Source organism: Symphalangus syndactylus, chromosome 22 (genome assembly GCF_028878055.3).
Source record: "Symphalangus syndactylus isolate Jambi chromosome 22, NHGRI_mSymSyn1-v2.1_pri, whole genome shotgun sequence".
Taxonomy (NCBI): Eukaryota; Metazoa; Chordata; class Mammalia; order Primates; family Hylobatidae; genus Symphalangus; species Symphalangus syndactylus.
Window position 1 is genome coordinate 11,655,729 of NC_072444.2, and position 25,322 is coordinate 11,681,050.

General features: G+C 53.8%; 1 protein-coding gene across 2 annotated transcripts; it reads right to left on the reverse strand.

The window, feature by feature from the left end:
• Positions 1-144: 144 nt before the first annotated feature.
• On the reverse strand, positions 145-14,714 carry EXTL1 (exostosin like glycosyltransferase 1). 2 transcript variants are annotated; one of them, XM_055261900.1, is made up of 11 exons: positions 13,065-14,714; positions 7,264-7,357; positions 6,843-6,950; positions 5,955-6,074; positions 5,292-5,424; positions 4,991-5,097; positions 4,072-4,161; positions 3,268-3,354; positions 2,727-2,887; positions 1,592-1,760; positions 145-1,432 (listed from the first exon to the last, which is right to left on the reverse strand). In XM_055261900.1, the coding sequence occupies exons 1-11, from the start codon at positions 13,841-13,843 to the stop codon at positions 1,250-1,252; spliced, it is 2,031 nt and encodes a 676-aa protein (XP_055117875.1). In that variant the 5' UTR covers positions 13,844-14,714; the 3' UTR covers positions 145-1,249. The 2 variants fall into 2 exon arrangements, with proteins under 2 accessions (XP_055117875.1, XP_055117876.1); XM_055261901.2 differs by lacking the exon at positions 6,843-6,950 and having other exon boundaries at positions 13,065-14,712.
• Positions 14,715-25,322: the final 10,608 nt, after the last annotated feature.

A 25,322-nucleotide genomic window follows, 5' to 3' on the forward strand; every position in this document is an offset into this window, starting at 1 on the left:
CAAAGCAGGAAAACACCTGACATCCTGGACCTGGGCTGGACCCACCACCCTCACCCTCTGGAGTCGCACGCGCTCCCAGGCGAGCCCTGAGCCCTGAGCCCCTCCCTCGAGCAGCTGCTGTAAGGGTATTTATAGCCTGGAGCGTGAGGGGGCAAGGACACGCGCTTTATTTCGGAAGTGATAATTCCAGCTCCAGGTGGGTGAACCCCGGAGGACCTAGTGTCCCCCCCGCCCCGGCCAACTCCATTCTCACCTGTACCGCTCGGGACAGTCCCTGCTCGCGCCCAGCCCACCTAGAAACAGTCCCTTCTTACTGAGTTCCAAGTGTGCAGGCCAAAGAGATGGGGCTGTTCTTCAGATTCCTCTTCCCAGCTTTCAGCCCCCGAGCTGCCCACAGCGCTCACCATCCACATCCCGGCCGCTCTCTGGCCAGGCGGGTGAACAGTGCGGCGCGGCGCTGACCTCTAGTGGTCGGTCTCGGTAGTGCAGGGTAGACAGCCGAGGCAGAGCCGCGGGCCTTGCGGGGACAGGCCACTTGTTCCCATCCCGCTTTCCTCGCCCCACTCCTCGTTTACCCGCACCCCTCTGCTCCTTGGCTGAGGCTCAAGGATTGAGCTTGACAACCCAGGCGTCTTTGGGTAGCTGCCTTCCCGGGACTAGGAACCCTAGGAATGGGTGGCGGGGTGGGGCGGGGGCAGTTCTGTCTCTCCGCTCACCCTGTCCCGCCGCCGCCCTCGTAGGGCCAGGCACGCAGTTAATGTCTGCCATCCATCTATTCGTCACATATTTGCGGCACACCTGCCTAGCCAGAGAGAAAAGGACACGACACGACCCGCCCCCCGGGGCTCGCAAGCCAGTCCTGGGGCCTGACTGTGCGGGAACCGCGGCAAACACTGGGCTGCGAAAGCGCAAAGGAGGCCGAACCCATCGGGGGCGGTGGGGGAGGAGGGCCAGGCAAGTCCCTGGAGGAGGCAATGCTCTGAAAGACAAGAAGTTAGCTGGGTGGAGAAGCGGAGACCGGCGCTCCGGGCGCGGGGCTCAGCCTCAGCAGATCCTCCGCACCTGAGGGCGGGCAGGAGAAGATAAGGCCACGCCCCCCTGTTGTGATTGGCCAACCAGGGTCCGACGTGTAGGCCCGCTGGCTGCCATGATAGGTTCTCCGGTGTCCCAAGAGCGGAGCCCGCAGGCAGGCGCCGCGACCTTTGGAAGCTGTGCTGGGACCTCTGCTGGGGTCTCCGCGGGTCGCCCCCTAGGGCTTCTCCAGGCTGCGGTACTTCTTGCGCTGCACGGACACTGGGTCCTTAAACAGCACCGGGTCCAGACGCAGACGAGAGGACAGCAAGGGCATGTGGCCGAATGCTGCCGCTATCTGGTTGATGCAGCCGGGGGCTGGGGCCTGCGGCTTTGGCCTGGGCCCCGGGCCCCCAGGCGCCTAAGAGGGAAAGAAGCAATGCGTTATCGGGCTTCTCTGCCCTTCCGAACTCCCCACGCCCGTGCAGCAAGAAAGACTGGAATTAGACAGTGAGAGGGAATCCTCTCTGGCATCCCGCTCAATCCCTGCCAGTTCTGACCAATCCCCCTCAGCCCTCACCAGTGGAGCAGCCTCCTGGCGCTGCTTGCCATAGGGCACCTTGATAGGGGGCAGCTTGGTGACTGCTGCTACTAGGAAATTCATCAGGACGTCCACACAGGTGGGTGCCTCATCTGCCAGGGTCCTCAGAGCCTTGGGCAGGGAGTGGGTGAAGAGAGTGTGGTAATACCTGGGCAAGGGGGAAAGACAGGGAGAGACTGCAGCCAAATCCATCCCCAGGCCCCATTCTCCCTCCTGACCTCACCTCTCCCTTTGACCCCCATCCCCAAGCCTCTGAGCCCTGGCCGCCTCAGAGAGCTCCCATCCCTGGCGTGAACAGCTCTCCACTGTGCTGTGCCCCGTGGTTCATCGCAGTCAGTGGTGTATTCCCTGCCCTCTCCCTCACAGCTCCTTGGGCCCCCCATCCTTGGGCTCTGAGCGCTGAACTCAGAGCCAGAAGTAGATGGGTTTGGATCAGCTGGTTTCAAAGCCATCAAACATGGAAGCCCAAAGAACAGTTGTGGATGAACCAGGCTGATACTGCTCCAGGTGAGTCTCACTTCACACGGCCCTCAGGCCAACCTCATCTCGCAGATATTAGGTTATTCTTCACTCTACTGAGAATTCCCTGCAGGGCTCCTGAGTAATCTACAAGAGGTTCCAGGTTATGCATATTTGATTTAAACATGTTTAAGGGACCCCTCTAAAGAGGTCTTAAAGAATTCAGTCCCTGCCTCAAGACCGGAGCACTTCAGGCAGCTTCTGGAAGGCCTGGGATGTTCCCCAACTCATCACATCCACATTTATAAAGCATCAGGACTATTTTCTTGTCACCCCACCACGAGCAAACCCACACACTGCCCTTACTGCATGGCTCTACTTAAAATAACAATAGCTACCATTTGTGGAACCTCTGTGCCAGGGACTTCATTTAATGTTCACACCAGCCCTGGGAGGTGAATCCATCCCATTTTACAGATGAGAAAACAAACTCTAGAGAAGTGAGGAGATTTGCCCAGGATCCCACAGCTGGGAAGTGGCAGATATGGGCCTTGGACCTGGATCCCTGGGGTCTAGGCCACCCTGCTCCGTTCGGGGTGGGTGGGGGGGGTCTCTGTCTGATCCTCTGATCCCTGTGCAGGATGGGGGTCTGTACCTATGGTAGAAGGCGGCTGTGGTGAGAACCATGGAGAATTCGTTGGTCCTCTCAGCAGTGTAGCCCCAGCCACCATGGGCCTCGTCCCAGAAATGGCTTGACGTCAGGAAGCCCACCATTCGCTCTGGGAAGCTCTGCCACACCAGAAAGGCAAAGTCCACCTGGAGAGGGACTCAAGTGAGCTGTGAGGAAGGACCTCCTAAATGCCTAGAACATCCAGGGAAATGGAGGCAGGGGCAGCCTGGCTGAGGGGCCGGGGCAGGACTCAGGGGAGAGGGCGTGGGAGCCAAGACTTGGAATTGGCTGGAAGTGTGGCATGAAAGCTTCCAGGGGCCACAAAAACAGTATCTCAAAAGAGTCCGTGGGAAGCCTCCACGAGACTCCTAAAGAGGAGGCTGCCTGGCTTGCTGGGGTGGTTTCAAATGCAAGAGGCTGGACCTCATGACCTGGGGTCCCCTCAACCCTGGGAACCTGAGGGGCTGCCAGGGCCCTCTGGCTCTGTGTCTACCCACACTGGGCTTCTCTTGGGCCCAGCCCTCACCTCACTTGTGGAAAGACTGCTGCGGGCATCGAGGCTGAGGATGGCATCTGTTCTGATGGTGCTATATGGGTAGAAGCGATCACTAACCTGCAGGGAGCGGGGGAGGGGGACTCAGCCATTGGAAGTAGGAGCCATTCAGGCACAGTGTAGACTCCTGGGCCATGAACAAAGCCTCCCTTCAGGCACAGTGTAGACGCCTGGGCCTCGAATATGGCAAGCCTGTGCAGAGCTCGTTTTGGGACCTGGGCAACTCATTTGACCTCTTTGGAGTTCAGTTTCCCCTTTGGTCAAATGGGGCCGTTGGTCTCTAGGGGCCCTTCCACTTTTGACATCTTGGGATTCCTCCATTGTCATACTGTCGCATCAACTCTGGGAGGAGTTGTCAAACATCCCTCATTCGAAAGAAACAGATCTAGGGAGACGAAGGGACTTGTCCCCAACCATGCGGGAGGCAGGTGGTTCACACCAATCACGGTTCCCAGAAGCCTCCCCTTCCTGGCCCCGTGTGCTGCCCTTGGTCCGTATTTTCTCAAGATCCCGGGTTTCTCCTCTGTTCCTCATCTGAGATGTCAGCGCACTCCTCTGTCTTCCCCCATCACATAAGCCCCAGTGCTCTGGAAGCACAGTTCACAGGGACCAGGGAGGGAAGAGAATCATTACTATTAGCCCTGCGGCTGAAACCTCTGTGTCATTCTTCAGGCCCAACTGCGGCTCAGGCCCAAGTATTCATAAAACACCCCATGGGTGCCCTCCCCCAGCTCCCAGCATGGGCCCACCCCTTTCATGGCTCTCCTCATCTCTTACCTTCCTGTGCCCATCAATGACTGTCAAGGGCACGGCTGTCTCCGGCCACCTGGATGGGAGTGGCCTCTCATTGCTCCAGAGAACCAAGATCTAGAGGATAGGGGGTTGTTCCTGAAGTCTGGGGTCTGGGGCAGAAGGCGGGTTGCGAGGGGCAGGAGTGATCTTTCTCAAGGTGGAAGAGGTTTGAGAAGTCAGCTTTATAAACTGCACATGGGAGAAGGGTTTAGTTGGATCCATGGTCCTTTCACCGCTGCTCTGTCCTTGCCTCTGGGCTTGTAGAAGGCAGGGATTCTGGTGACATGAGGGTAGTGACCTGTGGCTTTAGAACTCAAGAGAGTTGTCTGTGGTAGTCCCTAGCCTGGGCCCTGACTCCATGCTCCATCCCCATCTTTTCTCGAAGCCTTCGTTCTCTTCCTCAGGCTCTTTTATGACTCCCAGCCCAGCTCAATGGCCTGTTTGGAGCCCTCCTATGTGCACCCTGGCCGAGCTAACTGCTTCACTTCCTCTACAAGGACTCTTATTAGTCTATCTGGCTTCTCTAGAAGTCAGATTTGACAGTCTGTGTGCCAGAAAATGCTAACCCAGTCTGAATCTTTGGGCAGAATCCTTCCTTTTTATCTGCTCAGCCTTAAGCCCAGGGCCTAGTGCTCAGAAAATGACCGCTGAGTAAAGGAACGAATGTTTCCTTCTCCAGCCTCCCCAAGAGACATCTGCTTTTCACGTGGCTTCATCAATTTCCATGGGGAAAAGGCAACAGAATCTTGGGACTTACAGAAGAAGGCAGCAAGAACACTTGGAAATCTTCCCCGTGCCTCCCCTCAAATAGTGGTCATCTTTGGGGTCTGGAAGTCATCGGGGCCCTGCCCTGTCCCTTACCCCCACCCTGGATCCCAGGACTCCAGCTGGGAAGGGGGCAGACCTGGGCACAGTGCTGGGAGCCTGCCACCGCCTGGATGAGCTTCAGAGGGGGCTGGCCTGGGGGCCCCACCCAGATCAGGGCGCTGAATCTGCCCTCGGGGCGGGAGCCTGGGGGAATGAGACACAGGCTATTAGAGTGGGAGGGAACAGAACCCCATGAAGAATGACCTGAGTAGGGAATCCCGGGGGCCAGGAGAAATGTCGGGGCTTGGGAAGGGTCTTGGTGGGGCTCTCCAGATGAGGCTGGGGCAGCCCTGGGTAGAGCTGAGGGGACTTCAGGTTGTCCCATCCCCAGGGCATACCCTGTTGCAGGTAGTAGAAGGGGAAGTCCTGGGGACTTGTGGAAAAAGTAGACAGGGCCAGGAGTGCCCCTGGGGGGCTGTTCCACAGCAGTGAGGGGTGAGCTGATGTTCCAAAGATCCGGTCCTGAATAACCTGAAATGAGAGAGGAGCTGAGCAGAGCGAGTGGCCTGTGTGACCATGGCCACACCTCCCCTTCCAGGCTCTGGGGAGGGTGGCAGCTGCATCACCAGACCCCTGGGGTCAGAATCTGAGCCTAGAATAGGGGGCACTCTATGATGTTGCTCCAGAGGTGGGAGATGGTGGCAGGGTCACTGCTTCCCCTTCCTTCCTCACTCATGACAGATGTCACTAATGGGTCATGACATTCTTTCAGGACTCAGAATCCCTCCCAACATAGCACCCCAGGCAGCCGTTGGCGGTCAACTGGCATTGGTGCATGCTTTGAAATCTATTTGCCACAGCAGTCTTCTGTACAGATGGGGAAACTGAGGCCAAGATTGGACAAGAAACTTGCCCCAAATCACAGCCAAGTCTCAGATTCATCCCAGGACCATCTTCAAGGAGGGGGGTGTCCCCAAACACTGGGGCAGAGAAGTATGGAGAGGTGACAGGGATGAAGCAGGAGTCAAGGGCCAGGACCCCCAGCAAGTGAGCCCCCTCACCTCCAGAGTGGTATGGATGACCTTCTCCACTGAGGAGAAGTAGGCATCCCATAGAAACTGGGTCTGCTGACGCAGGGCGAGGACCCGTGCAGGGGACATCTCCTGGAGGGCAGCCAGGACCTGGGGCAGAGAGGGAGAAAAGTGCCAGGTAATAGAGCAATTTTGAGCCCAGGAGGTCGAGGCTGCAGTGAGCCATATTCATGCCACTGCACTCCAGCCTGAGCAACAGAGCAAGATCCTATCTTAAAAAAAAAAAAAGAAGAAGCAGCAGCAGCATTCAGGGGTCACACAGAGTTGGGTCTGAATGCCACTTGGTAACCATGTGACTGTGGTCAAGCTATTTAACCTATTTGCTCATTAATTGCTTAGTACACTGTAGAGGCTCAATAAAAAAATGGTAATTACTATTAACCCCCTCTACCATTCTCAGGGGATTCAAGGCAGGTCACACATATATTTTTCAGAGCTGGACACAATTAGTTTCATCAGATGGAAAAGTCACCATGCGTTTGGCTTTCCCACTCCAGTCCCCATGGAGGCGCTCTGAGTTTGAATTTTTTTGTAGCCTTCCCCTAAATTGGTATTTAAGCAGTCACAGGCCATTGGAGCTAGGCCCATGGGGATTGTCTGGTCTAGCTCATCCTGTTGTGGAGATGGGAAAACTGAGGCTGGAAGAGGATCAGGACTTGCTCTCAGAACCCTTAGGAATCTCTAGCTCCATCAGACCCTCTGGGAGCCCCAGAGGGGAGACTTGGTGCTAGGAGAAATTCACCAGTATCCATAGAAGGCAGATAGGAATGAGGACAGAGGCCAGCCTCGATCCAGGATTCTGGTTCCCTCCCCTGTCCTGGGTCCAGTTCCCACCCCGTGGGCAGGGCTCTGAGCTACCTGAAGCGGGAGCCTCTCATCAGCTACGATGGCTGCCTTGGTCCAGTCGATGACCTCGGAGAAGGGCAGCTCCCAGCGGGGGCTGAGAAGCACTGGGATGCAGCCGGCCTGGGGGGCAGGGAGGTCACTGGGGAGCCCAGCCCCACCCTGCACATACTCACCCCCCGCCCACTTCCAAGTCAGTAGCTGCTGCTGTTGGGGGCAAAGGGCAAAGAGGACAGGAACATGGGGTTTTTCAGGGAGGGGTGGTTATGATTGTTCTGCAGAGGGTGCAGTGAATGGGGACACAGGCACACCTGAGTCCAGGAGTAAAGGAGCAGGCAGCTTACTGCCCCTTCTCATTGGCCTGGACCCAGAGTACTCTGCCAGCTCATGAGTGCTGGGGGACAGAGGGCGGGTGATGCTCAAATTGGGGTTGTACCTGCAGGGCTTGGAGGAAGCGCGAGGCAGCCTTGGGACGGTGGCCAGAGATGAGGCAGAAGGTGGCATTGGGCAGCGTCTCCTGGCGCTGGGTCCTAAAGAGGCAGATGGGGAGGTCCCACCACACATGAGCCTGGACAGTGCCCTTCGTCCCCTGGGCTCCCTCAATGGGAGCACCCCACACCCACACTCCCAAATGTGTAAACCCACTCATGCATATGCACAGCCGCACACTGACGCACTAACACAAACACAAGCCTCACACCGGCCACGCATCTGTGGTTGGACTAGGAGGCAGGAGCCCTGCATTCTAGCTCTGCCTCTGCCCTCAGTGGCCTTAGACACCTCCCTTGCCTTTCTCTGGCCTCAGTTTCCTCATCTGTAAAATGGGAGGCAGAGGACGCTATTTCCGAGGCCCTGCCTGACTTAGACATGCACGTCTGCCCTCCCCCACTCGGCCACAGGCAGACTTTCAGCACCCCTTGCCTGCCTGCCAGCCCTCCCCCACGCTAAAAGCCAGGCCCGTGAAAGGCTCCTCTGTCATGAGGTGGGCTGGGCCCCCAGCCTGGAACCACACAGGAAACTGCTGCCCAGAGGCCAGGCTCCCTCTGTTCCTCCCACCTACCCCCTCCACTGCCCTAGCCCAGGGCCACACTCAGGCTGTGTGTGCCTGTGGGGGAGGGCAGGAGTCCCAGCCTCCTCAGAGCCAGCCAGGGGACCATTGCCTGCGACCCAGCCGCGGGAGGGATAAAAGGAGGGACCAGGACACAGGCCTGCTCAGTATGGGACTCATGACTAGGGCCCAGCAGGTCCTAGGACTCCCCTCAGTTACAGCCTGTTTGGCTCTGAGCCTGAACCTCCAAGAAGCAGACCCGGGAGTACTTAGGCAGCCTTGGGGCCACGCCCCATTGAACAGATGGGGAAACTGAGGCCCAGAGAGACCCAAGGACTGGTTCTCCTACTCATCTTTTTCTTCAGGGTCACAGATAGGGTTGGGGTGGAGCTGGGACTAGAGCAGAGATGTGCCAGCTCCTGACCCCAAGTTATCTGAACCACCCCAGAGCTGCTGCTTTTGGGGTCTTCCAGGGGACCCCAGCCTTCTTTGTCCTCCCTCCATGCTTAAGTGTCCACCAGGCCCTCCCTGGAAGAAGCCGCAAGTAAGCATCAGGACACCCTTCACCTCATGAAAAGCCACAGCAAAAGCCAACCAGGTACAGCCCCCTTCACCCCTATGTCAACCTCTAAGGAATTGAAAACCTCTAGGTTAAGGCTGAATCAACTGCACCACTGAGTCTTAACCTCCCTTGATCCTCTGTGCCTTTAAGATCCCTTCTCCCTCATGTTGGAGAGCCTCTCCCTGCCTTGTCAGCCTGGGGAAGTCCTCCTACTCATCTTTTTCTTCTGAGACAAGCTCTTGCTCTGTCACCCAGCCTGGAGTGCAGTGGTGCCATCACAGCTCACTGCAGCCTTGACTTCCCAGGATCAAGCAATTCTCCTGCCTCAGCCTCTGGAGTAACTGGGACTACAGGCACGGCACATGCTGGCTTTTTTTTTTTTTTTTTTAGAGATGGGGTCTCTCTGTGTTGCCCAGGCTGTCTCAAACTTCTGGCCTCAAGTGATCCTCCTGCCTCAGTCTCCCAAAGTGTTGAGATTACAGACATGAGCCACCACACCTGGCCTTCTGCTATGCTGTCTTAATGTCTAAGCTGAAACATCACCTCCTCTGGGAAACCCTCCTTGATCTCTCCAGAGATGGCTTTCTCTGCTCCCACCTCCCAGTGGACTGCAGTAGTAATGATCCATCCAAGCTGACCTATATTGAGTATGTACTTTGCTACAGGCACTGTTCTAAGGGCTTTACATGTATTAACTCAGTTCATTCTCACAGCACCTCTATGAGATAGGAGGGGAGGTATGCACTGTTATTATCTCATTTTACAGATGAGAAAACTGAAGCCCAAAGAGGTCACATAGCTCTTGAGTAGAGGAGCCAGGGAGGCAGCCGGTGCAGCCTCTCTCTGCTTAACAATGTGTGTCAAACAATTGACTTGCCTGTCTCTCCTACAAGGCTGAGCTCCTTGAGGATGGGGCTGTACCTCCCTCATCTCAGTATCCCTAGGGCCTAGCAGAGTGCCTGGTGGAGAACGGGAGCTCAGTGGGTGCTGCCAAATGCTCAGTGAGACACTAGGGAATAGATCGGGGACTAAGAGACCAGGTATGTGGGAGGTCAATTTCAGCAGAAATTCTAGTGATGGAGCTGGCTGAGCGTGCAGCCAGTGGGTGGTCTTTGGAGGTGGTGAGTTTCCCATCAGTAAAGGTAAATAAGTAGAGACTGGATGAGCACCTTTGGTGGGGAACAGGGAGTGTGTTACAGAGGAAACTTGTGCATCTATGTGGTGACCACTGAAGAAGTCTTAGGCTTCTGTGACCATGTAAGGTACCTGCCATAGACTCAGTGCCCAAGGGTGGTCAGTGTGGCTGTGCCCATGGCCTCAGTGCTCTGCTGGGGCCTGGCCATAGGCAGGGCTGCACTGTGACTTCCATGTGCCCTAGGCACCTTGGCCTTCACAGTCCCCCCTGCCATTAAAAAAGAATATAGTTGATAACTGTGTTGTTATAAAAACAAGCAATATTATATATTAAAACATTTTCTGCTGGGCACCATGGCTCATGCCTGTAATCTCAGCACTTTGGGAGGCCGAGGCAGGCAGATCATTTGAAGTCAGGAGTTTGAGACCAGCCTGACCAACACGGTGAAACCCCATCTCTACTAAAAATACGAAAATTAGCTGGGCATAGTGGCGCGTGCCAGTAATCCCAGCTACTCGGGAGGCTGAGGGAGGGGAATCGCTTGAACCCAGGAAGTGGAGGTTGCAGTGAGCCAAGATTGTGCCACTGCACTCTAGCCTGGGTGACAGAGCAAGACTTCGTCTCAAAAAAAAAAAAAAAATTTTTTTTTCTTCTACCTGAAAGTTCATTTTCAATTCTGCCTGTTTTTTTTTTTTTTTTGAGACAGAGTCTCTCTTACTCTGCTGCCCAGGCTGGAGTGCAGTGGCGTGATCTCAGATCACCGTAGCCTTGACCCCCTGGGCTCAAGCGATCCTCTCACTTCAGCCTCCCAAGTAGCTGGGACTACAGGCTTGCACCACCACACCCAGCTAATGTTTGTAATTTTTGTAGAGACAGGGTCTCACCATGTTGCCTAAGCTCAGGCGATCCACCCACCTCAGCCTCCCACAGTGCTGGGATCACAGGCGTGAACCACTGTGCCCAGCCCTGATTTTCAAAAAATGAAAATACTTTCATGAGCCTATAAAAGTATCATGGGCCCTAGGTACTGACTGTGCCCCTTGTTCCCAATGGATACAGCCTGGGGGACTTTGAAGCATGCATCAAATTTATGTTAAAAAATGGGGGAGAATATACATATTGCTCGTACACACGCAGAGTTTCTCAGAAAAGACACGTAAGAAACTGGAAGCGGTGTTTGGCTCCAGGCAGGAAAACTGGGTGGCGGAGAGACAAGGATAGAAGGGAGGCTTTTCACTCTATGCCCTTTTGTGCCTTTGGAATTTTGTACCATGTGAATGAATTACCTATTCATAAAAATGAATAAATAACAATTTGAATGGGTGGAGATTTATTCCAAAGCAACAAGAGACCGTTCAACCAAGGTGGAAAAACATGGGCTTTGGAGCCAGAAGTACGGAGTTGAATCCCAACTCCGCTGCTTCCAAGCGCCTGATTAGAAAAGTGAGGGGCCCACGGAGAACAGGGAACCTTGTCACCCTGGGCTACCCCACCTCTCTGGGCCTCAGTTTTCTGTTCCCTGAAATGGAGATAATAATACCTCCCTTGAAGGGTGCATGACAGGATCAGCAGTGACTTGTAAAGTGCCTGGCACAGCACCTGGCCCAAGCCAGGCACTCCCCAAATGTAGCCTCCTCCCCTCCCCACTCTCGCCCGGCTGAGTGAATGTGGGGCGGTGGCAGGGACTGTGAATAGCCTCTTTCTCTGGCCGGGACTTGTTTATTCAGGCTATCTCTCTCACTCTGTCCCTACGCTGTCTGGCCCAGGCAGTGCCCGGCACTTCGGAGAAACTGAGGCTCAAACCACTCCAGAGATGACAAGTCCTGTCACCTTTAGGGAGGCTGAGGCCACAGACAAAACTTGAAGATCAGAGTCCAAGGCTGCCAAGCTTCGCCCCTGGGAAATAAAACTTATCAAAAATGCTACTCAGAGGGTGACCCACACTAATTAGAAAACCGTGGCCATCTCTGGCCAATTTCAGATCCATTAGTAAACATTTAATGAGCACCTACCTGCTGTGTGCAGTTCCCTAACTTCCAGTTTCTCAAAGTTCAGACTGAAATCACTTTCAGGTTCATCAATAACGAACTGTGTTTAGCGGTAACTAAAGTCAGCTGAAAAAAGAACTTCCCGCAAGCAAGAGTACCTGAGTGCCTCATCGGAAAAGTGAGGGAGGGCGTGGCAAAGGGAGAGCCTTGTCGCCCAAAGTGAGCTTCTGCCTGAGCTCTGAGCTGCAGGGGCTTGGGGGAGACCCCTGACTTTTCAGGCTCCCACCTTGGAGAACACTAGGAGATGGGTCCGGGCAAAAGGACCCTGGGGCTGAGCGGGACAAGTCCGTTCTTAACTCCTGGCTGTGAGGGCTCCCTGGAGGGAAGTGGAAGGATCCCATTCCCACAGGAGCCCTTTGGCCAAGAGAAGTCCCAGGAGCCCCAAGCAGAGGCAAGAATTCCTGGGAGGGAGTGGAGCTCAGAATAGCTGATGTTGTTCGAGCAGAGAATAGGGAGAGAGACCTGAGGGAGGAGCAAAGGGAGGATACCAGAGTGACAGTTCCCGACTCAGGTTGGCACTGGGAGAGGGTGGGATACAGAAGGAACCCTCTGCCACCGGGGCCCTGGACAACCTCAGAAGGACTCCCGTTCTTGCCTGCCCAGCTAGCCTTTAGAGGCTGCTGGCCTGCTGGGGACACAGAGGGTTAGAGTGCTTAGGGGGTAACTATCACCTGAGGCACATCACCCAAATAGCCCAGGTGGAAAAGAGTTTCTGTACAAGCTCACCACATCCCACAGGCCCCCAGCCCCTTATAAATATGTCAAGGGCCTCCCACTGGCAGGGAATTCTTTAGATCTGACCTACGTCATATTTGCTATAACCAAAGGCTGTTTCCTTGAGAGGTTAATCCCCAAAATTAGACACAGGAGCAGCTTCCAGCTGTGACTGTGAGGCCCTTCTGAGGCATTTGATGAGGCTGATCATAAACTTTTGCTTAAAACTCAGAATTCTCATACTGAAGGCTTTGGAGATAGGCAATTCTGGATCAAAATACTGGCTCTTTCCGGCTAGGTGGCCTCAGAAAAATTACTTAACCCGTCTGAGCTTTCGTGCCTGGTACACAAACACTTAAATGCTAACAACTAGCATATTTTATTATAATCATTATTTATATAAGTGCTTGGCACAGAGTAAGCACTGTATAAGTGGATGTGGGGAAAAAAATATTAGGGTAGGAGGTTTGGAATGAGTCGTGTTTTATGTTTTGAAAGATCCCCGGGGGAGAATTCCAAAACCTACCTTAGACACCCCTTGCTTCAAGTCCCCATCTTAATGGAAGTGCTCTCTGCCATCTCACCTGGCTCCCTCCTGCTGCAGCTGAGGCCTAAGTCTGCCAGGACTACCTGGTTCTCCCATCTCAGTCCTGCCTTCTACCCTCGTCTCTGGGCTTGCGTCTATTCCAACCCCCTCCCATCCAGCCCCCAAGGCAAAAGTTTCACTTACTGCCCAGGTCCAGGGTCTTGCTCACAGCGCCCATCCCAGGGGCAGGCAGAGGAACCGGTGTCTGCTGTGCGCCACCCACCCCTCTCCTCTTCCAGGGCTAGCAGGGCTACCCCGGGCTGGGGGCTGTGTTGCCGCAGCTGGCCAGGAGCCCCACCTCGCATCGGGTGGGCTTCAGGGAGAAAAGGGAGGGCCACATCAAAGCCAGGCCGGAAGGAGTCCACGGTGGGGCTGGCCTCAGCCACCATAGCCTGTCCCAGCTGGAAGGTCCTGGGGCAGGGAGCTGGGTGGAGACGGAGGACCAGATGGTTCCTGCCCCTGTTCCATTGCAGAGGCATTGAGCTGCACTCTCCAGTCTGGGCGTCCAGGCTGAGGAGGAGGAGGAGGCAGGCCCCAGCAGGGCTGAATGTGTGGAAGCGAGAGCCCTCAATGGAAGCCAGGATCCTGCGATGAGTCTCAGAGATGGGTCCAACCACTGGGTACACGAATACCTTAAGGCCATTGCCCCTGCACTTTGAGGTATCAAAGCAGGCTTCCCAGTTGCAGCTGCCACCATGAGGGGCTTGAGGAGGTGAAGCGGCATCTTCTGGGGGCTCTCCAGGCTGGGAGAAGCTCTGCAGGAGCTCTGCGTCCAGCCACCGGGGCCAGCCTTGGGAAGCCCCGGGCCGAGGTCTGGGAGGCAATGCCAGGCGGAGAAGGGAAAAGCCTCCCAGCAGGACAAGCAGGAGCCAGGAGGCTGACAGTGCCAGCCAGAGGGACTTTCTTCTCCTCCACGACTGCATGTGGCCACCCACAGTCAGGGCTGGGGAAGCTGGGAGGCCTCTGCCAGCAAGCAGGAAGAGCAGGGCCTGGGGCAGGAGACCAGAGCTGGGACCGACCTGCTAGTCCTGCGCTGTCATTGTACAGATGGGAAGACTGAGGCCCACCCAGACCGGGCCGCCTGTCTAAGGTCAGACAGTGAGTCACCAGCCAGGCAGGAGGAGGCCAGGTGGGACCCAGCTTGCTGGCCTGGCCCCCCTGCTCTCAGGACTCTGCCTTCTCGGCCTTTGGACAACCAAGCCAGTCTTTTCCGTCCCAGCAGGGACCCCTGCCCCTGGGCACTGCTCTGGCTGATGCAAACCCTGTCCAGAATGCAGGGCCGTGTCCCCCTGCCCTCCTGGCTGCACCCCTTGACCTTGCCCTCAACTGAGAGGAGGGCTGTCTGCCAGGCCATGGGGACCAGTCAGAGCTCCCACAGGGGGCGGCCTGGCCAGGGACAGGCTGGAGGGAGCTGGGCTGGTCTTCCCACTCCTCCCCTTGCCTGAGCAGCCCTGGCTGCCCCTGTGCCCGCTGGCAGACACTCCTGGGCTGTGGCCCCTGTGGCTGGAGCTAAAATTAGACCCTGCGTCCCATGTGGATCATCGGAGTCAGCTGAGGTCACAGCCTCGGTGCAGCCGGTGTCCCCCGCCTTGGAGGGCCAGGCAGGCTCGGGGTCCTGGTCCTCATCCACTCTGCCGCTGCACCAGCTCAGGAAGTGCAGCCCCTCTTCCCTGCAGCCCAGCAGCTGCCCTGCACCATCTGGCTTGGAGCTATCACAGTGCAGAGGCCAGGGCCGCTGTACCAAGCCCCCCAAACCCTACGGTGTCTCCTCCCATCCCTCTCCAGTCGGCATCTGGCCCATCTAGATCTCTTTCCTTAGCAGCAGCCTGGCTCCTCCCCTGCCAGCCCTGATTCGCTCCTGGCTGGGAGGCAGGGTCTCCATTTAACCCCTTCCAAACCAGTTTCCTCAATTGCTAATCCAACCAGCAAGTACCGCAACTCACAGCTGGCCATGAGCTATCACAGCCTCTGTCTCTCAGTCCTCCAGCCACCCTCCAAGGCAGAGATTTACCTGTCATTTCTTACAGATGAGGAAAGCTCAGAGAGGGGATGAACTCTTCCTAAGGTGACCCAGCTAAGAAGTGACAGGGTGGGGATTTCAATCCTGAGCTCCTGATCGTTGGTCACCCCAGCTGTGGGCCCCGTGGCTGGAGCAAAAACTAGACCCTGCACCTGCCGTGGGCCATCAGAGCCTGAGTGTGAGGAATCTCCGAATCGGCAGATGAGAAGGTCAACAGATGAGACGAGTGAGGAGTTAAGGGGTGGGGGTGGAGGAATTGGGTAAGGTGCCCCCAACTGTCCCCAGGATTGATCTCTCTTCCTTCAGCAGCCCCACCCCCAGTCTCCTCCAATTCCCAGCCTTTTGCTCCAGTCCTTGTGGAAAGTTCTTCCTGCACTTGACTCTTCCATAGTCCAGGCCCCATGGAGGGACTTCCCCGGTCAGTGCCCTGTGAGGGGAGTCAGGAGTGGGTGATGTCAGCCACTGAGGAATCTCTGGGGTGACAGGGGAGACACACTCTGGCCATGAGGAGTTCTGGGCTGATGAGGGAAGGCACAGGGAGTGGGCAGACTTGAGTGGGTTCTACCTCTTCCCCTGACTGCCTCGGGGGTGTTGGGCCTCTGTCCCCTTATCTCTGGGATGGGCATAATGTCAGCCAGGAATGGGTTACCAGGTCGACGCAGGCCTGTCCGCTGGGGTCCCTCAACAAGTGGTGGCCTCCTTTCCCCTGCGTGCCTTGATCTTGGAGGGCTGCCGATCAGACCAGGGAGCCTCCATGGGATGTTTTGCCCTCGGTGAGCAGCCAGTGTGAGACTGTCCTAAAAATGGCCAACAAAGGGGACACTGCCTCTTGGCACTAATGGCTCAGTCACTCAGTGATGAACTGCAGTTCCTGCACACCTCAGTCCTCCCACGCTGAGAGGCACCCACAAAGGCCACTGGCTGCTTCGAACGCCCCCCCTTTCACCATGCCCAGCCAACTCATCCTGCAAGAGTCAGCTGAAAGCTCCCTCCCCACAGGAAGCTTCTCCAATGCTCCGCAGGCTGGGTTAGAGCCCCCTCTAGGTCCTCATGTCATTCCTTCATCCCTCTATCCCCATAAACAGTCATCCATTCATCTAACAAACACTTATGAGTGTTGAATATGGCCCAGGTTCTGAGCTAGGCTAGGGGCCACAACCCTGAGTAAGAGTAATCATAGCTGACACTCGTATTGCACTTACTGTGTGCCAAGCATCTCTCTTTTGTATCAGCTCGTTTCATTCCTTGCCCCAACCCTAGGAGGAAGAAACTGTGATGATCCACATTTTACAGTTGAGAAAACTGAGGCCGAGGAAGCTTAAGTAATTTGCCAAAATTCTCACGGCTTAGCCAGGACTTGGACCCAGGTAGTGCACAACTATAGCCACTGGACCATTCCAGCTCCCAACAGGGAGGGAGACAGACGCGTCCCCACCCTCCAGAGCTTGCTGTCCTGGAGAAGACAATTACAGAACTAGGCAATTGCAGGCAATTACAGATGAGGGGAGGGGACCCTGAGCATACACAGAGGGGCTGCCTAGCCCAGGGGGCGAGAGAAGCCTTCCGAGGAAGTGATACCTACCGTAAGACCTGAAAGACAGCAATGTGGTTTTTAGAAAAATCGCTGTGGCTGTCTGTGTGGGATCAGACAAGAAATGGCAGGACTGGAGGCACGGACAGCCTTTTGACTGGTCTGTCACCCCACAAGTCTCTCATTCATTCAACAGCTATTTAATGAACCCCTACTGTGGGGCCAGGCAGGTCTTAAGGGCAGTGAGCAAAGCAGAAAAAATCTTGCCCTCCTGGAACTTACCCTCCAGGGAGGGGAAATAGGCAAGAAACAAAATGAATAAATATCTCATACTATTTGACAATAACTGCTGGGGAGATGGGATGGGTTGCAATGTTAGACAGAAATACAGGAGGCCTCATAAAAAAGCTGGCATTTGGGAGGCCAAGGCGGGCGGATTACGAGGTCAGGAGATTGAGACCATCCTGGCTAACACGGTGAAACCCCGTCTCTACTAAAAATACAAAAAATTAGCCGGGCGTGGTGGCAGGTGCCTGTAGTCCCAGCTACTCGGAAGGCTGAGGCGGGAGAATGGCCTGAACCCGGGAGGCGGAGCTTGCAGTGAGCTGAGATCACGCCACTGCACTCCAGCCTGGGGGACAGAGCGAGACTCCGTCTCAAAAAAAAAAAAAAAAAAAAAGCTGGCATTTGTGGCCTGGTGCGGTGGCTCACATCTGTAATCTCAGCACTTTGGGAGGCCGAGGTGTGCAGATCACTTGAGGCCAAGAGTTCGAGACCAGCCTGGCCAACAAAGCAAGACCCCATCTCTACTAAAAATACAAAAATTAGCCCGGTATGGTGGCGCACGCCTGTAATCCCAGCTACTTGGGAGGCTGAGACATGAGAATTGCTTGAAGCTGGGAGGTGGAGGTTGCCGTGAGCCGAGATCACGCCACTATACTCCAGCCTGGGTGACAGAGCGAGTCTGCCTCAAAAAAAAAAAAAAAAAAATCTGGCATTTGTGTAAATTTCTGAGAAAGTGAGGGAGTGAGTGAAGAAGTATATTTGTAGGAGAAAATCGCTCCAGGCAAGAGGAATAGCCGGGCCACAGGTTCTGAGGCAGGAGTGTGCCTGCCGCGTGATGGGTACGCTCCGACCTTGTTTTCACAGCATGACTCAGGCTCCAGGGAAGAGGCTGGCTGTGGGATCAGGGACAGCGGCCGGGAGCCCTGCTGGGCCAGGCTGTAGTGCAAGTGAGCCACCGCGGTGGCTGGGACCAGGACGGCAGGAGTGGGATGAATAGAAGTAGTTGGATTCTGGGTATATTTTAAGCCAGGGCAAATTGACAGATTTGCTGATAGATTAGATGTGAGGTCCGGCCTGCACCACAGACAGGGTGGAGTTGTCATTAACTGAAATGGGGAAAACTGAGGGGGAACAGTTTTGGGGAAGATCAGGAGTCTGGTTCTCATACATCCTTCTCATCCCCAGCAATGATAAAATAAATGTCCAGGTTGGGCACAGTGGTTCACAACTGTGATCCTAGCATTTTGGGAGGCTTAGGCAGGAGGATCCCTTGAGCCCAGGAGTTTGAGACCAGCCTGGGCAACATAGCAAGCCTTTGTCTCTACAAAAAAAAAAAAAAATTGTTTTAATTGGAGCTGGTGGCTCATGCCTGTAATCCCAGCTACTTGGGAGGTGGAGGTAGGAGGATTGCTTGATCCCAGGAATTTTAGGCTGCAGTGAGCTATGGGCGCCACTCCATTCTATCCTGGGCACAAGAGGAAGACCCCATCTTTACAAATATAAAACAAATATAAATAAATGAATAAGCCAGGCATGGTGGCATGTACCTGTAGTCCCAGCTACTCAGGAGGCTAAGGTTGGAAGGTCAGTGGGAGGATCTCTTGAGCCCAGGAGTTTGAGATCAGCCTAGGCAACGTAGCAAGGCTGTCTTTATTTATTTATTTATTTTTAAGATATATGTATCCAACAAATACTTGTTGAGTGAGTGAAGGAATGGAGGGATGGACAAAGTTGAGATGGCTAGGAAGCCAAGCCCAGCTGGTTTGGGGTTTGGAGGAATACCTAATCCTGTTCTATTAATAGCTCTATGTGTCCCGCACCCCAGCCCTGGGGACCCTGGCTGGCTCCTGCCCATGCCCATATTTGTGCACACACATAAGCCTTCTCCTACCTTTATCCCTGTGGAGGAGGCTCTCAGGCCAGCTGGAACCTGGGCTTGTCTAGCCTGCGATTCACATGGTTGCCCTGGGGCTTGGATGGAGGAAGAGAAGGCAGGCGCATCCCGGCAGGCAGAACTGAGGTCAGGGATCTGCCAGGGGCCTCCATCGGGCTTTTCAGTGCTCAACAAAGCCACCAGGAGCCCCCATCCTATACCTGGGCTCTGATCAGTGGGACAGAAACAAACACTTTGGGCGACGGGAATGAGCCAGAGCAGGAAGGAGAGGACAGCACTGAGGGGGAGGAGTGGGCTGGCCTCAGGTGCAATGGAGGAGGCTTCCTGGAGGAGGCAGAGGACTTGTTTCTTACAGGGCAGGATTGAAGCAGGCCTTTGTGTGAATTTGAGGACACAGATGCCTCTGGAGGCATCGCGGAGCTCTGAGCACTGCTGCGTGTGTCATAGCTGTGGTGGTGTCACAGCTGCCTGGGGGCTGCCTGGGCATGGGGGTGCTTCTTGCGTGAAGCACCAGGTGTCATATTGGCTAGGACGCCCAGGCAGAAAATGGGGGTTAACAATACCATGTTTCACCTGAAGTGTTTCCTCTCTGCACCCTGCTTGGCCTTCCTTCCCTCCCTCCCGCTTCAGGCTGGGCCTGAAATCTCCAGAAGGAATGGCTCTGGTCCTCAGAGGAAGGGACCCAGCACTATAGAGTGCTGTGGTTAAGAGCACAGCTCAAGTGCTCTTAGCAAGCCGTGTGTTCCCGTGAAGTTACTTCACCTCTCTGTGCTTCTGTTTCCCATCAGTAAAATGGGGATGCTAATAACAGCTCCTTCCCTAAAGGCTTGCTGGGAAGGAGATTAAAGAAATGAGGTAGTGAGTGTGCAGCATTCAGCACACCACGCTTGGTGTGGAGCAGGCACCTAGCAAATGGCATCCTTCTGTCCCTCCTCAGACCCAGGGAGGTGAGGTGACTTGCCCAAGGAGCACCAAGGTATCCATCTAGGACCAAGACTTGGGCTTCCCCCTCCCTGTTTCTCTTGCTGCACCTCCACCTCCATTCAGGAAGAAAGAAGACACTTGGACTCCAGGAAATGATCACCGTGGAAACCCATCTGCTGCTTCTTGTCTACGGCTGTTTGTTCCTCCAGCTCTGGGCTGCCTGGGTGTCTCACAGCAGAATTAGCAAGTGCGGAGGCTGGAGGTTTCTAGAGGCCCTGAGGTCACAGCTCTCACCTGCTTGAGTGCAGATAACCATAAGCCATGGTGAATCCCAAGACTCTGCAATATCAGTCAACTCCAGCAGACACTTCAGTCTGGCCCTGTAGACCACCCCCTAACCCCCGCCAGGATGCACAGCAGTTCCTGGACCCCACAAGGTGCAGGGCCAGGGGACCTGGGGACGGGGGTTGGAGAAAGTGGGTTCTAGCCCCTGCTCCTCTTCTAGGCATGGCTGTGTGATCTTGGACGAGTCACACCCTTTTCCTGGGCCTTCATTTTCTTTTTTATTTATTTTTCAAATTAATTTTTTATTTTAAAATTTGTTTTAGAAACCGGGTCTTACTCTGTCACCCAGGCTGGAGTGCAGAGGTACAGTCATAGCTCACAGCAGCCTCAAACTCCTGGGCTCAAGTGATCCTCTCACCTCAGCCTCTTACACCGGGACTACAGATGTGAGTCACCAGAACTGGTCCCGGGTGTTTCTTTTCTTTCTTTCTTTTTTTTTTTTTTTTTGAGACAAAGTCTCACTGTGTCGCCCAGGCTGGGGTGCAGTGGCGCGATCTCCACTCACTGCAACCTCTGCCTCCCAGGTTCAAATGATTCTCCCATCTCAGCCTGCTGAGTGGCTGGGATTACAGGCAGCCACCACCACCCCTGGCTAATTTTTGTATTTTTAGTAGAGATGGGGTTTTGCCATATTGACCCGGCTGGTCTTGAACTCTCGACCTCAGGTGATCTACCCACCTCAGCCTCCCAAAGTGTTGGGATTACAGGCATGAGCCACCGCACCCAGCCTCGGGCTTTCATTTTCTTGTCATCAACCTAAAGTGGTAGCAGAACTAGGCTTTCAGAGCAAAAAGATCTGAAATTCTTACTCAGAAGTAATCCTGACACAGCTTGGACGGTCAATCCTTCCATTTCCCATCCTGTCAACACGACTTTGTTAAGGAAAATTTTGTAAAGCTTGGAAGTGAAGCAATGAGGAGCCGATGTGGCCTTAAACCTCCCACTGGGTCATTGCGTAACAAGCCCTCAAGTGTTGTAGGACTCCCTAAAGGGAAGTAACTTTGTTTGACCTTTTTTTTTTTTTTTTTGGAGACAGGGTCTCGCTCTGTCACCCAGGCTGGAGTGCAGTTGTGTGATCATGGCTCACTGCAGCCTTGACCTTCCAGGCTCAAGTGATCCTCCCACCTCAACCTCCTGAGTAGCCAGGACTACAGGCCCACACCACCACACCTGGCTAATTTTTTCTTTTTTTTTTAGAGATGAGTTATTTCTCTGTTGCCCAGACTGGTCTCTAACTTCTGGGCCCAAGCCATACTCCTGCCTCACCCTCCCAAAGTGTTGGGATTACAGGCATGAGCCACTGTGCCTGGCCTTGTTTGACTTTTTACTCCCTGTGTATTGGGACACAAACTTTTTTTGTTTTGTTTTGTTTTGTTTTTGTTTTAGATGGAGTTTTGCTCTTGTCGCCCAGGCTGGAGTGCAATGGCGCGATCTCGGCTCACTGCAACCTCTGCCTCCCAGATTCAAGCAATTCTCCTGCCTCAGCCTCCCAAGTAGCTGGGATTACAGGTGCCCACCATTATACCCGGCTAATTTTTGTATTTTTAGTAGAAACGGGGTTTCACCACATTGGCCAGGCTGGTCTTGAACTCCTGACCTCAAGTGATCCACCCACCTCGGCCTCCCAAATGCTGGGATTACACACGTCAGCCACAGCGCCCAGCCTGGCCCAAATATTTAATAAGTCTGAGAACTATGGTGCTAATGTATAGAAAACAGATTTTTGTCCGATAGTGATACAAATGACTTCTGACCAATAGGGCTCACCCCTAAAGGTTCTAGTTCATGCACTATAGAGCATTCCCCAATTTGGAATCTAACTAGCAATCTTGTTCTGGTATTCCCTGTGCTTCTTCGACTCCCATCAGTGGGTTCTCTGAACCAGCTCTGTCATCCTGAGAGTTGCCTCATGAATAAGTGAAACAACAGAGACATGTGCTTACTGTGTATTTGTATTTTTTTTTTACATTTAGAGGATTATAATTTGGGAGCTCATTGAGCCTCATTTTCCTCTTCTGTAAAATAGGGAATTCAAGGGAGAAGTTGAATATGTGTCAGGCACTACTGAGCTCTTTAGATCCAGAATTTCATTTAAGCCTCACAACAAAACTGCCAGGGCAGATGGCTATTCCCCTGATTTTACAGATGAGTTCAGAGAGGTGAAGTGATTGCCCCAAGGCCACACAGCCAGTGAGTAACAGCCTGGATTTGAGCCACTGCATCACAGGGGGCTAATTTCCTCCTCACAGGCTTATAGTGGGACTCGTTGGGTGAGATAAAGGTGGAAAAGTGCTTGGCAAACTGTACAGGTAGATACACAACTGACCATTATAGTCAATCCGAGCCTACCTTGCCGTACCTTTCCCCTCATGCTACCTTGCCTAAGACCAAGTCTAACTCTAACTGATGTTGTCCCAGACCCATATGGACTTCCACTGGGATGGACCAGCTTCAAGAGGCTACAGAAGAAAACTGAAGCCAGAAAATGAGACGTAGGATTTATTTGAGGAGACTTACATACAGGATGGTCCCATGGTGGCAAGCTGGATGGGAGAACCACAACCACTTGCAAAAAAAATGCAGTTTATACAGTACCCTCGGCCAGGCACAGTGGCTCATGCCTGTAATCCCAGCATTTTGGGAGGCTGAGGTGGGTGGATCACGAGGTCAGGAGTTCGAGACCAGCCTGACCAATGTGGTGAAACCCCATCTCTACTAAAAATACAAAAATTAGCTGGGCGGGTGGTGGGCGCCTATAATCCCAGCTACTCTAGAGGCTGAGGCAGGAGAATCGTTTGAACCCGGGAGGCAGAGGTTGCAGTGAGCCGAGATGGCGCCACTGTACTCCAGCCTGGGTGACAGGGCAAGACTCTGTCTCAAAACAAACAAACAAACAAATATATATATATATATATATATATATATATATATATGGCATCCTCACGTAGCACCCTCCCTCAGCATCCTTCACGTGGCAGCTCTTGTTTCTTCAGTTATTGCTGTCAAGTGCATCTACCATACACCAGCCACCCCTAAACACCACCCAGGGTCTCTCCCTCTGGAAGGTGGGTCTCTGCTTCCACTAGAGTGAGTTTCTGTTATCCAGAGAAAGCCAGGGGGAATTAAGGTGACCAGGCATCCCTGGTCCATCCCCTCACACACAGGACCTCGTTCATACCTCAAGCTGCAGGTTGAGCTTTTAGTCCTGGCCACCTCTTTGGGGGCTGTATTCCCGGGTCAGGGGTCTGAGGAACATCCCATATTCCTGGGACAGGGGTCTGGGGACAAGCCAAGTGAAGTAAATTTCAAACCCTGATCCTGAAGTCATTCTGTGCCATCCTCCTGAATGTCTTACCTGAATTGGACCCATTTGAAGGCTACAGAAGCCGTGCCCAGCCTCCCTCAAGTTAGTTTCTGGACGCTTCTAGAGCAGCCCACCTCCGAACACCTCAGCCCTGGGTACCAAGGGGTTAATGCATGGAGCCAGCTTGGCAAATGTTTACCTAACAGGCAGGCTGCTGGGAACCCCAGGTAATTAACAGTCTGCTTTCCAAAGCCCAGACAGGAAGATTTCTGTCTCCTCTCCTCCTTTCCCAGGGATGCCTCTTGGCAGAGTGAACACAGCTTTCTGTTGGCTCTTCGAGAAGACGCCCAGCAGAGGTGGGAGCTGAGGGCAGGGATCAGGCCTGGAGGGAAGCAGGCCCAGAGGTAGGCACCAAGGAGGAGATGGAGGGGGCTTTGTCCCATTTCTCTCTGAGTCTTAGCCCCAGACTGCCATTCTTGAATATGGGATAATTACTGCTATAATTGGTGGAGCCCCCGCAAGGGGCTTACATACTTTGCCTCACTTAACTTTCACAACTACTAGAAGAGCGAGGCCCTCTTATCTCTGCTTTCAGATTAAGGAAGGGAGATGCAGGGCGATGAAATCACTTGTCTAGGCTGGGGGCAATGGCTCACGCCTGTAATCCCAGCACTTTGGGAGGCCAAGGCAGGTGAATCACGAGGTCAGGAGTTCGAGACCAGCCTGGCTAACATGGTGAAACCCCGTCTCTACTAAAAATACAAAAAAGAATTAACCGGGCGTGGTGGCGGGCACCTGTAATCCTGGCTACTTAGGAGGCAGAGGCAGGAGAATCGCTTGAACCCAGGAGGCGGAGGTTGCAGTGAGCAAAGATCACGCCACTGCATTCCAGCCTGGGCGACAAGAGTGAGACTCCATCTCAAAAAAAAAAGAAAGAAAGAAAGAAAGAAATCACTTGTCTAGGGTCACCCAACCAGTGTGGGGTAAAGCCCGTACTTGAACCACAGTCTACTTTCCCTTATGGAAGAAAAAGCAGTGGATTTGTTCAGTACCTACTGTATACTGGACACTATGTTGGATGTTTACCTCTAATCCTGGAGGTGTCATTTCCTTAAATTGCTTTAATAAGCCATTAGCATCAGAAAAGTGAGATAGTCATTTGAGCCCAGGAGTTCAAGACCAACTGGGGCAACATAGTGAGACCCCCCCATTTCTTTTTCTCTCTTTTTTTTTTTAGACGGAGTTTCTCTCTTGTTGCCCAGGCTAGAGTGCAGTGGTGCGATCTCGGCTCACTGCAACCTCTGCCTCCCAGGTTCAAGCAATTCTCCTGCCTCAGCCTCCCGAGTAGCTGGGATTACAGGCATGCACCACCACACCCGGCTAATTTTGTATTTTTAGTAGAGGTGGGGTTTCTCCATGTTGAGGCTGGTCTCGAACTCCTGACTCTAGGTCATCCGCCCACCTCGGCCTCCCAAAGTGTTGGGATTACAGGCGTGAGCCACCGCGCCCGGCTGCGAGACCCCCCCATTTCTTAAAAAAAAAACCTAGCCTGGCATGGTGGCACGTGCCTGTGGTCCCAGCTACCTGGGAGGCTGAGGTGGCAGGATCACTTGAGCCAGGGAAGTTGAGGCTGCAGTGAGCTGTGATTGTACCCTTGCACTCCAGCATGGGTGACAGAGCTAAAAAAAAAAAAAAAAAGAAGAGTAAGATAGTACAGTTCATAACTAGGGGAGGGAGCATAAATGTAAATCTCAGAAATAAGAATAGAATGAGCCTCAAGTTTCTTCTTGTAATCTGAAAGGCTCCTTGTTGGATGGTCATCAGCCTCATCTCCAAACAAACCCTGAAACCAGCCTCCCTCCCACCTCCCCTGCTCTCACCCTAAGCTAAGCCGCCTTGCTCACCCAGGATCATTGCACTGGCCTCTGGTCTCTGCTTTCCTCTCGTCTCACTAAAGTACTTTCTCCTCCTAGCAGCCAGAGGATCTTGGTAAAATATAAGCCCACTCTCTCCTTGGCTTTGACACTGTATTAACCATGTCTTTTTATTGCCTATATTTTAATGGTCTGTCTCACTGGGGCCTGCCCTGGAAAGACTGC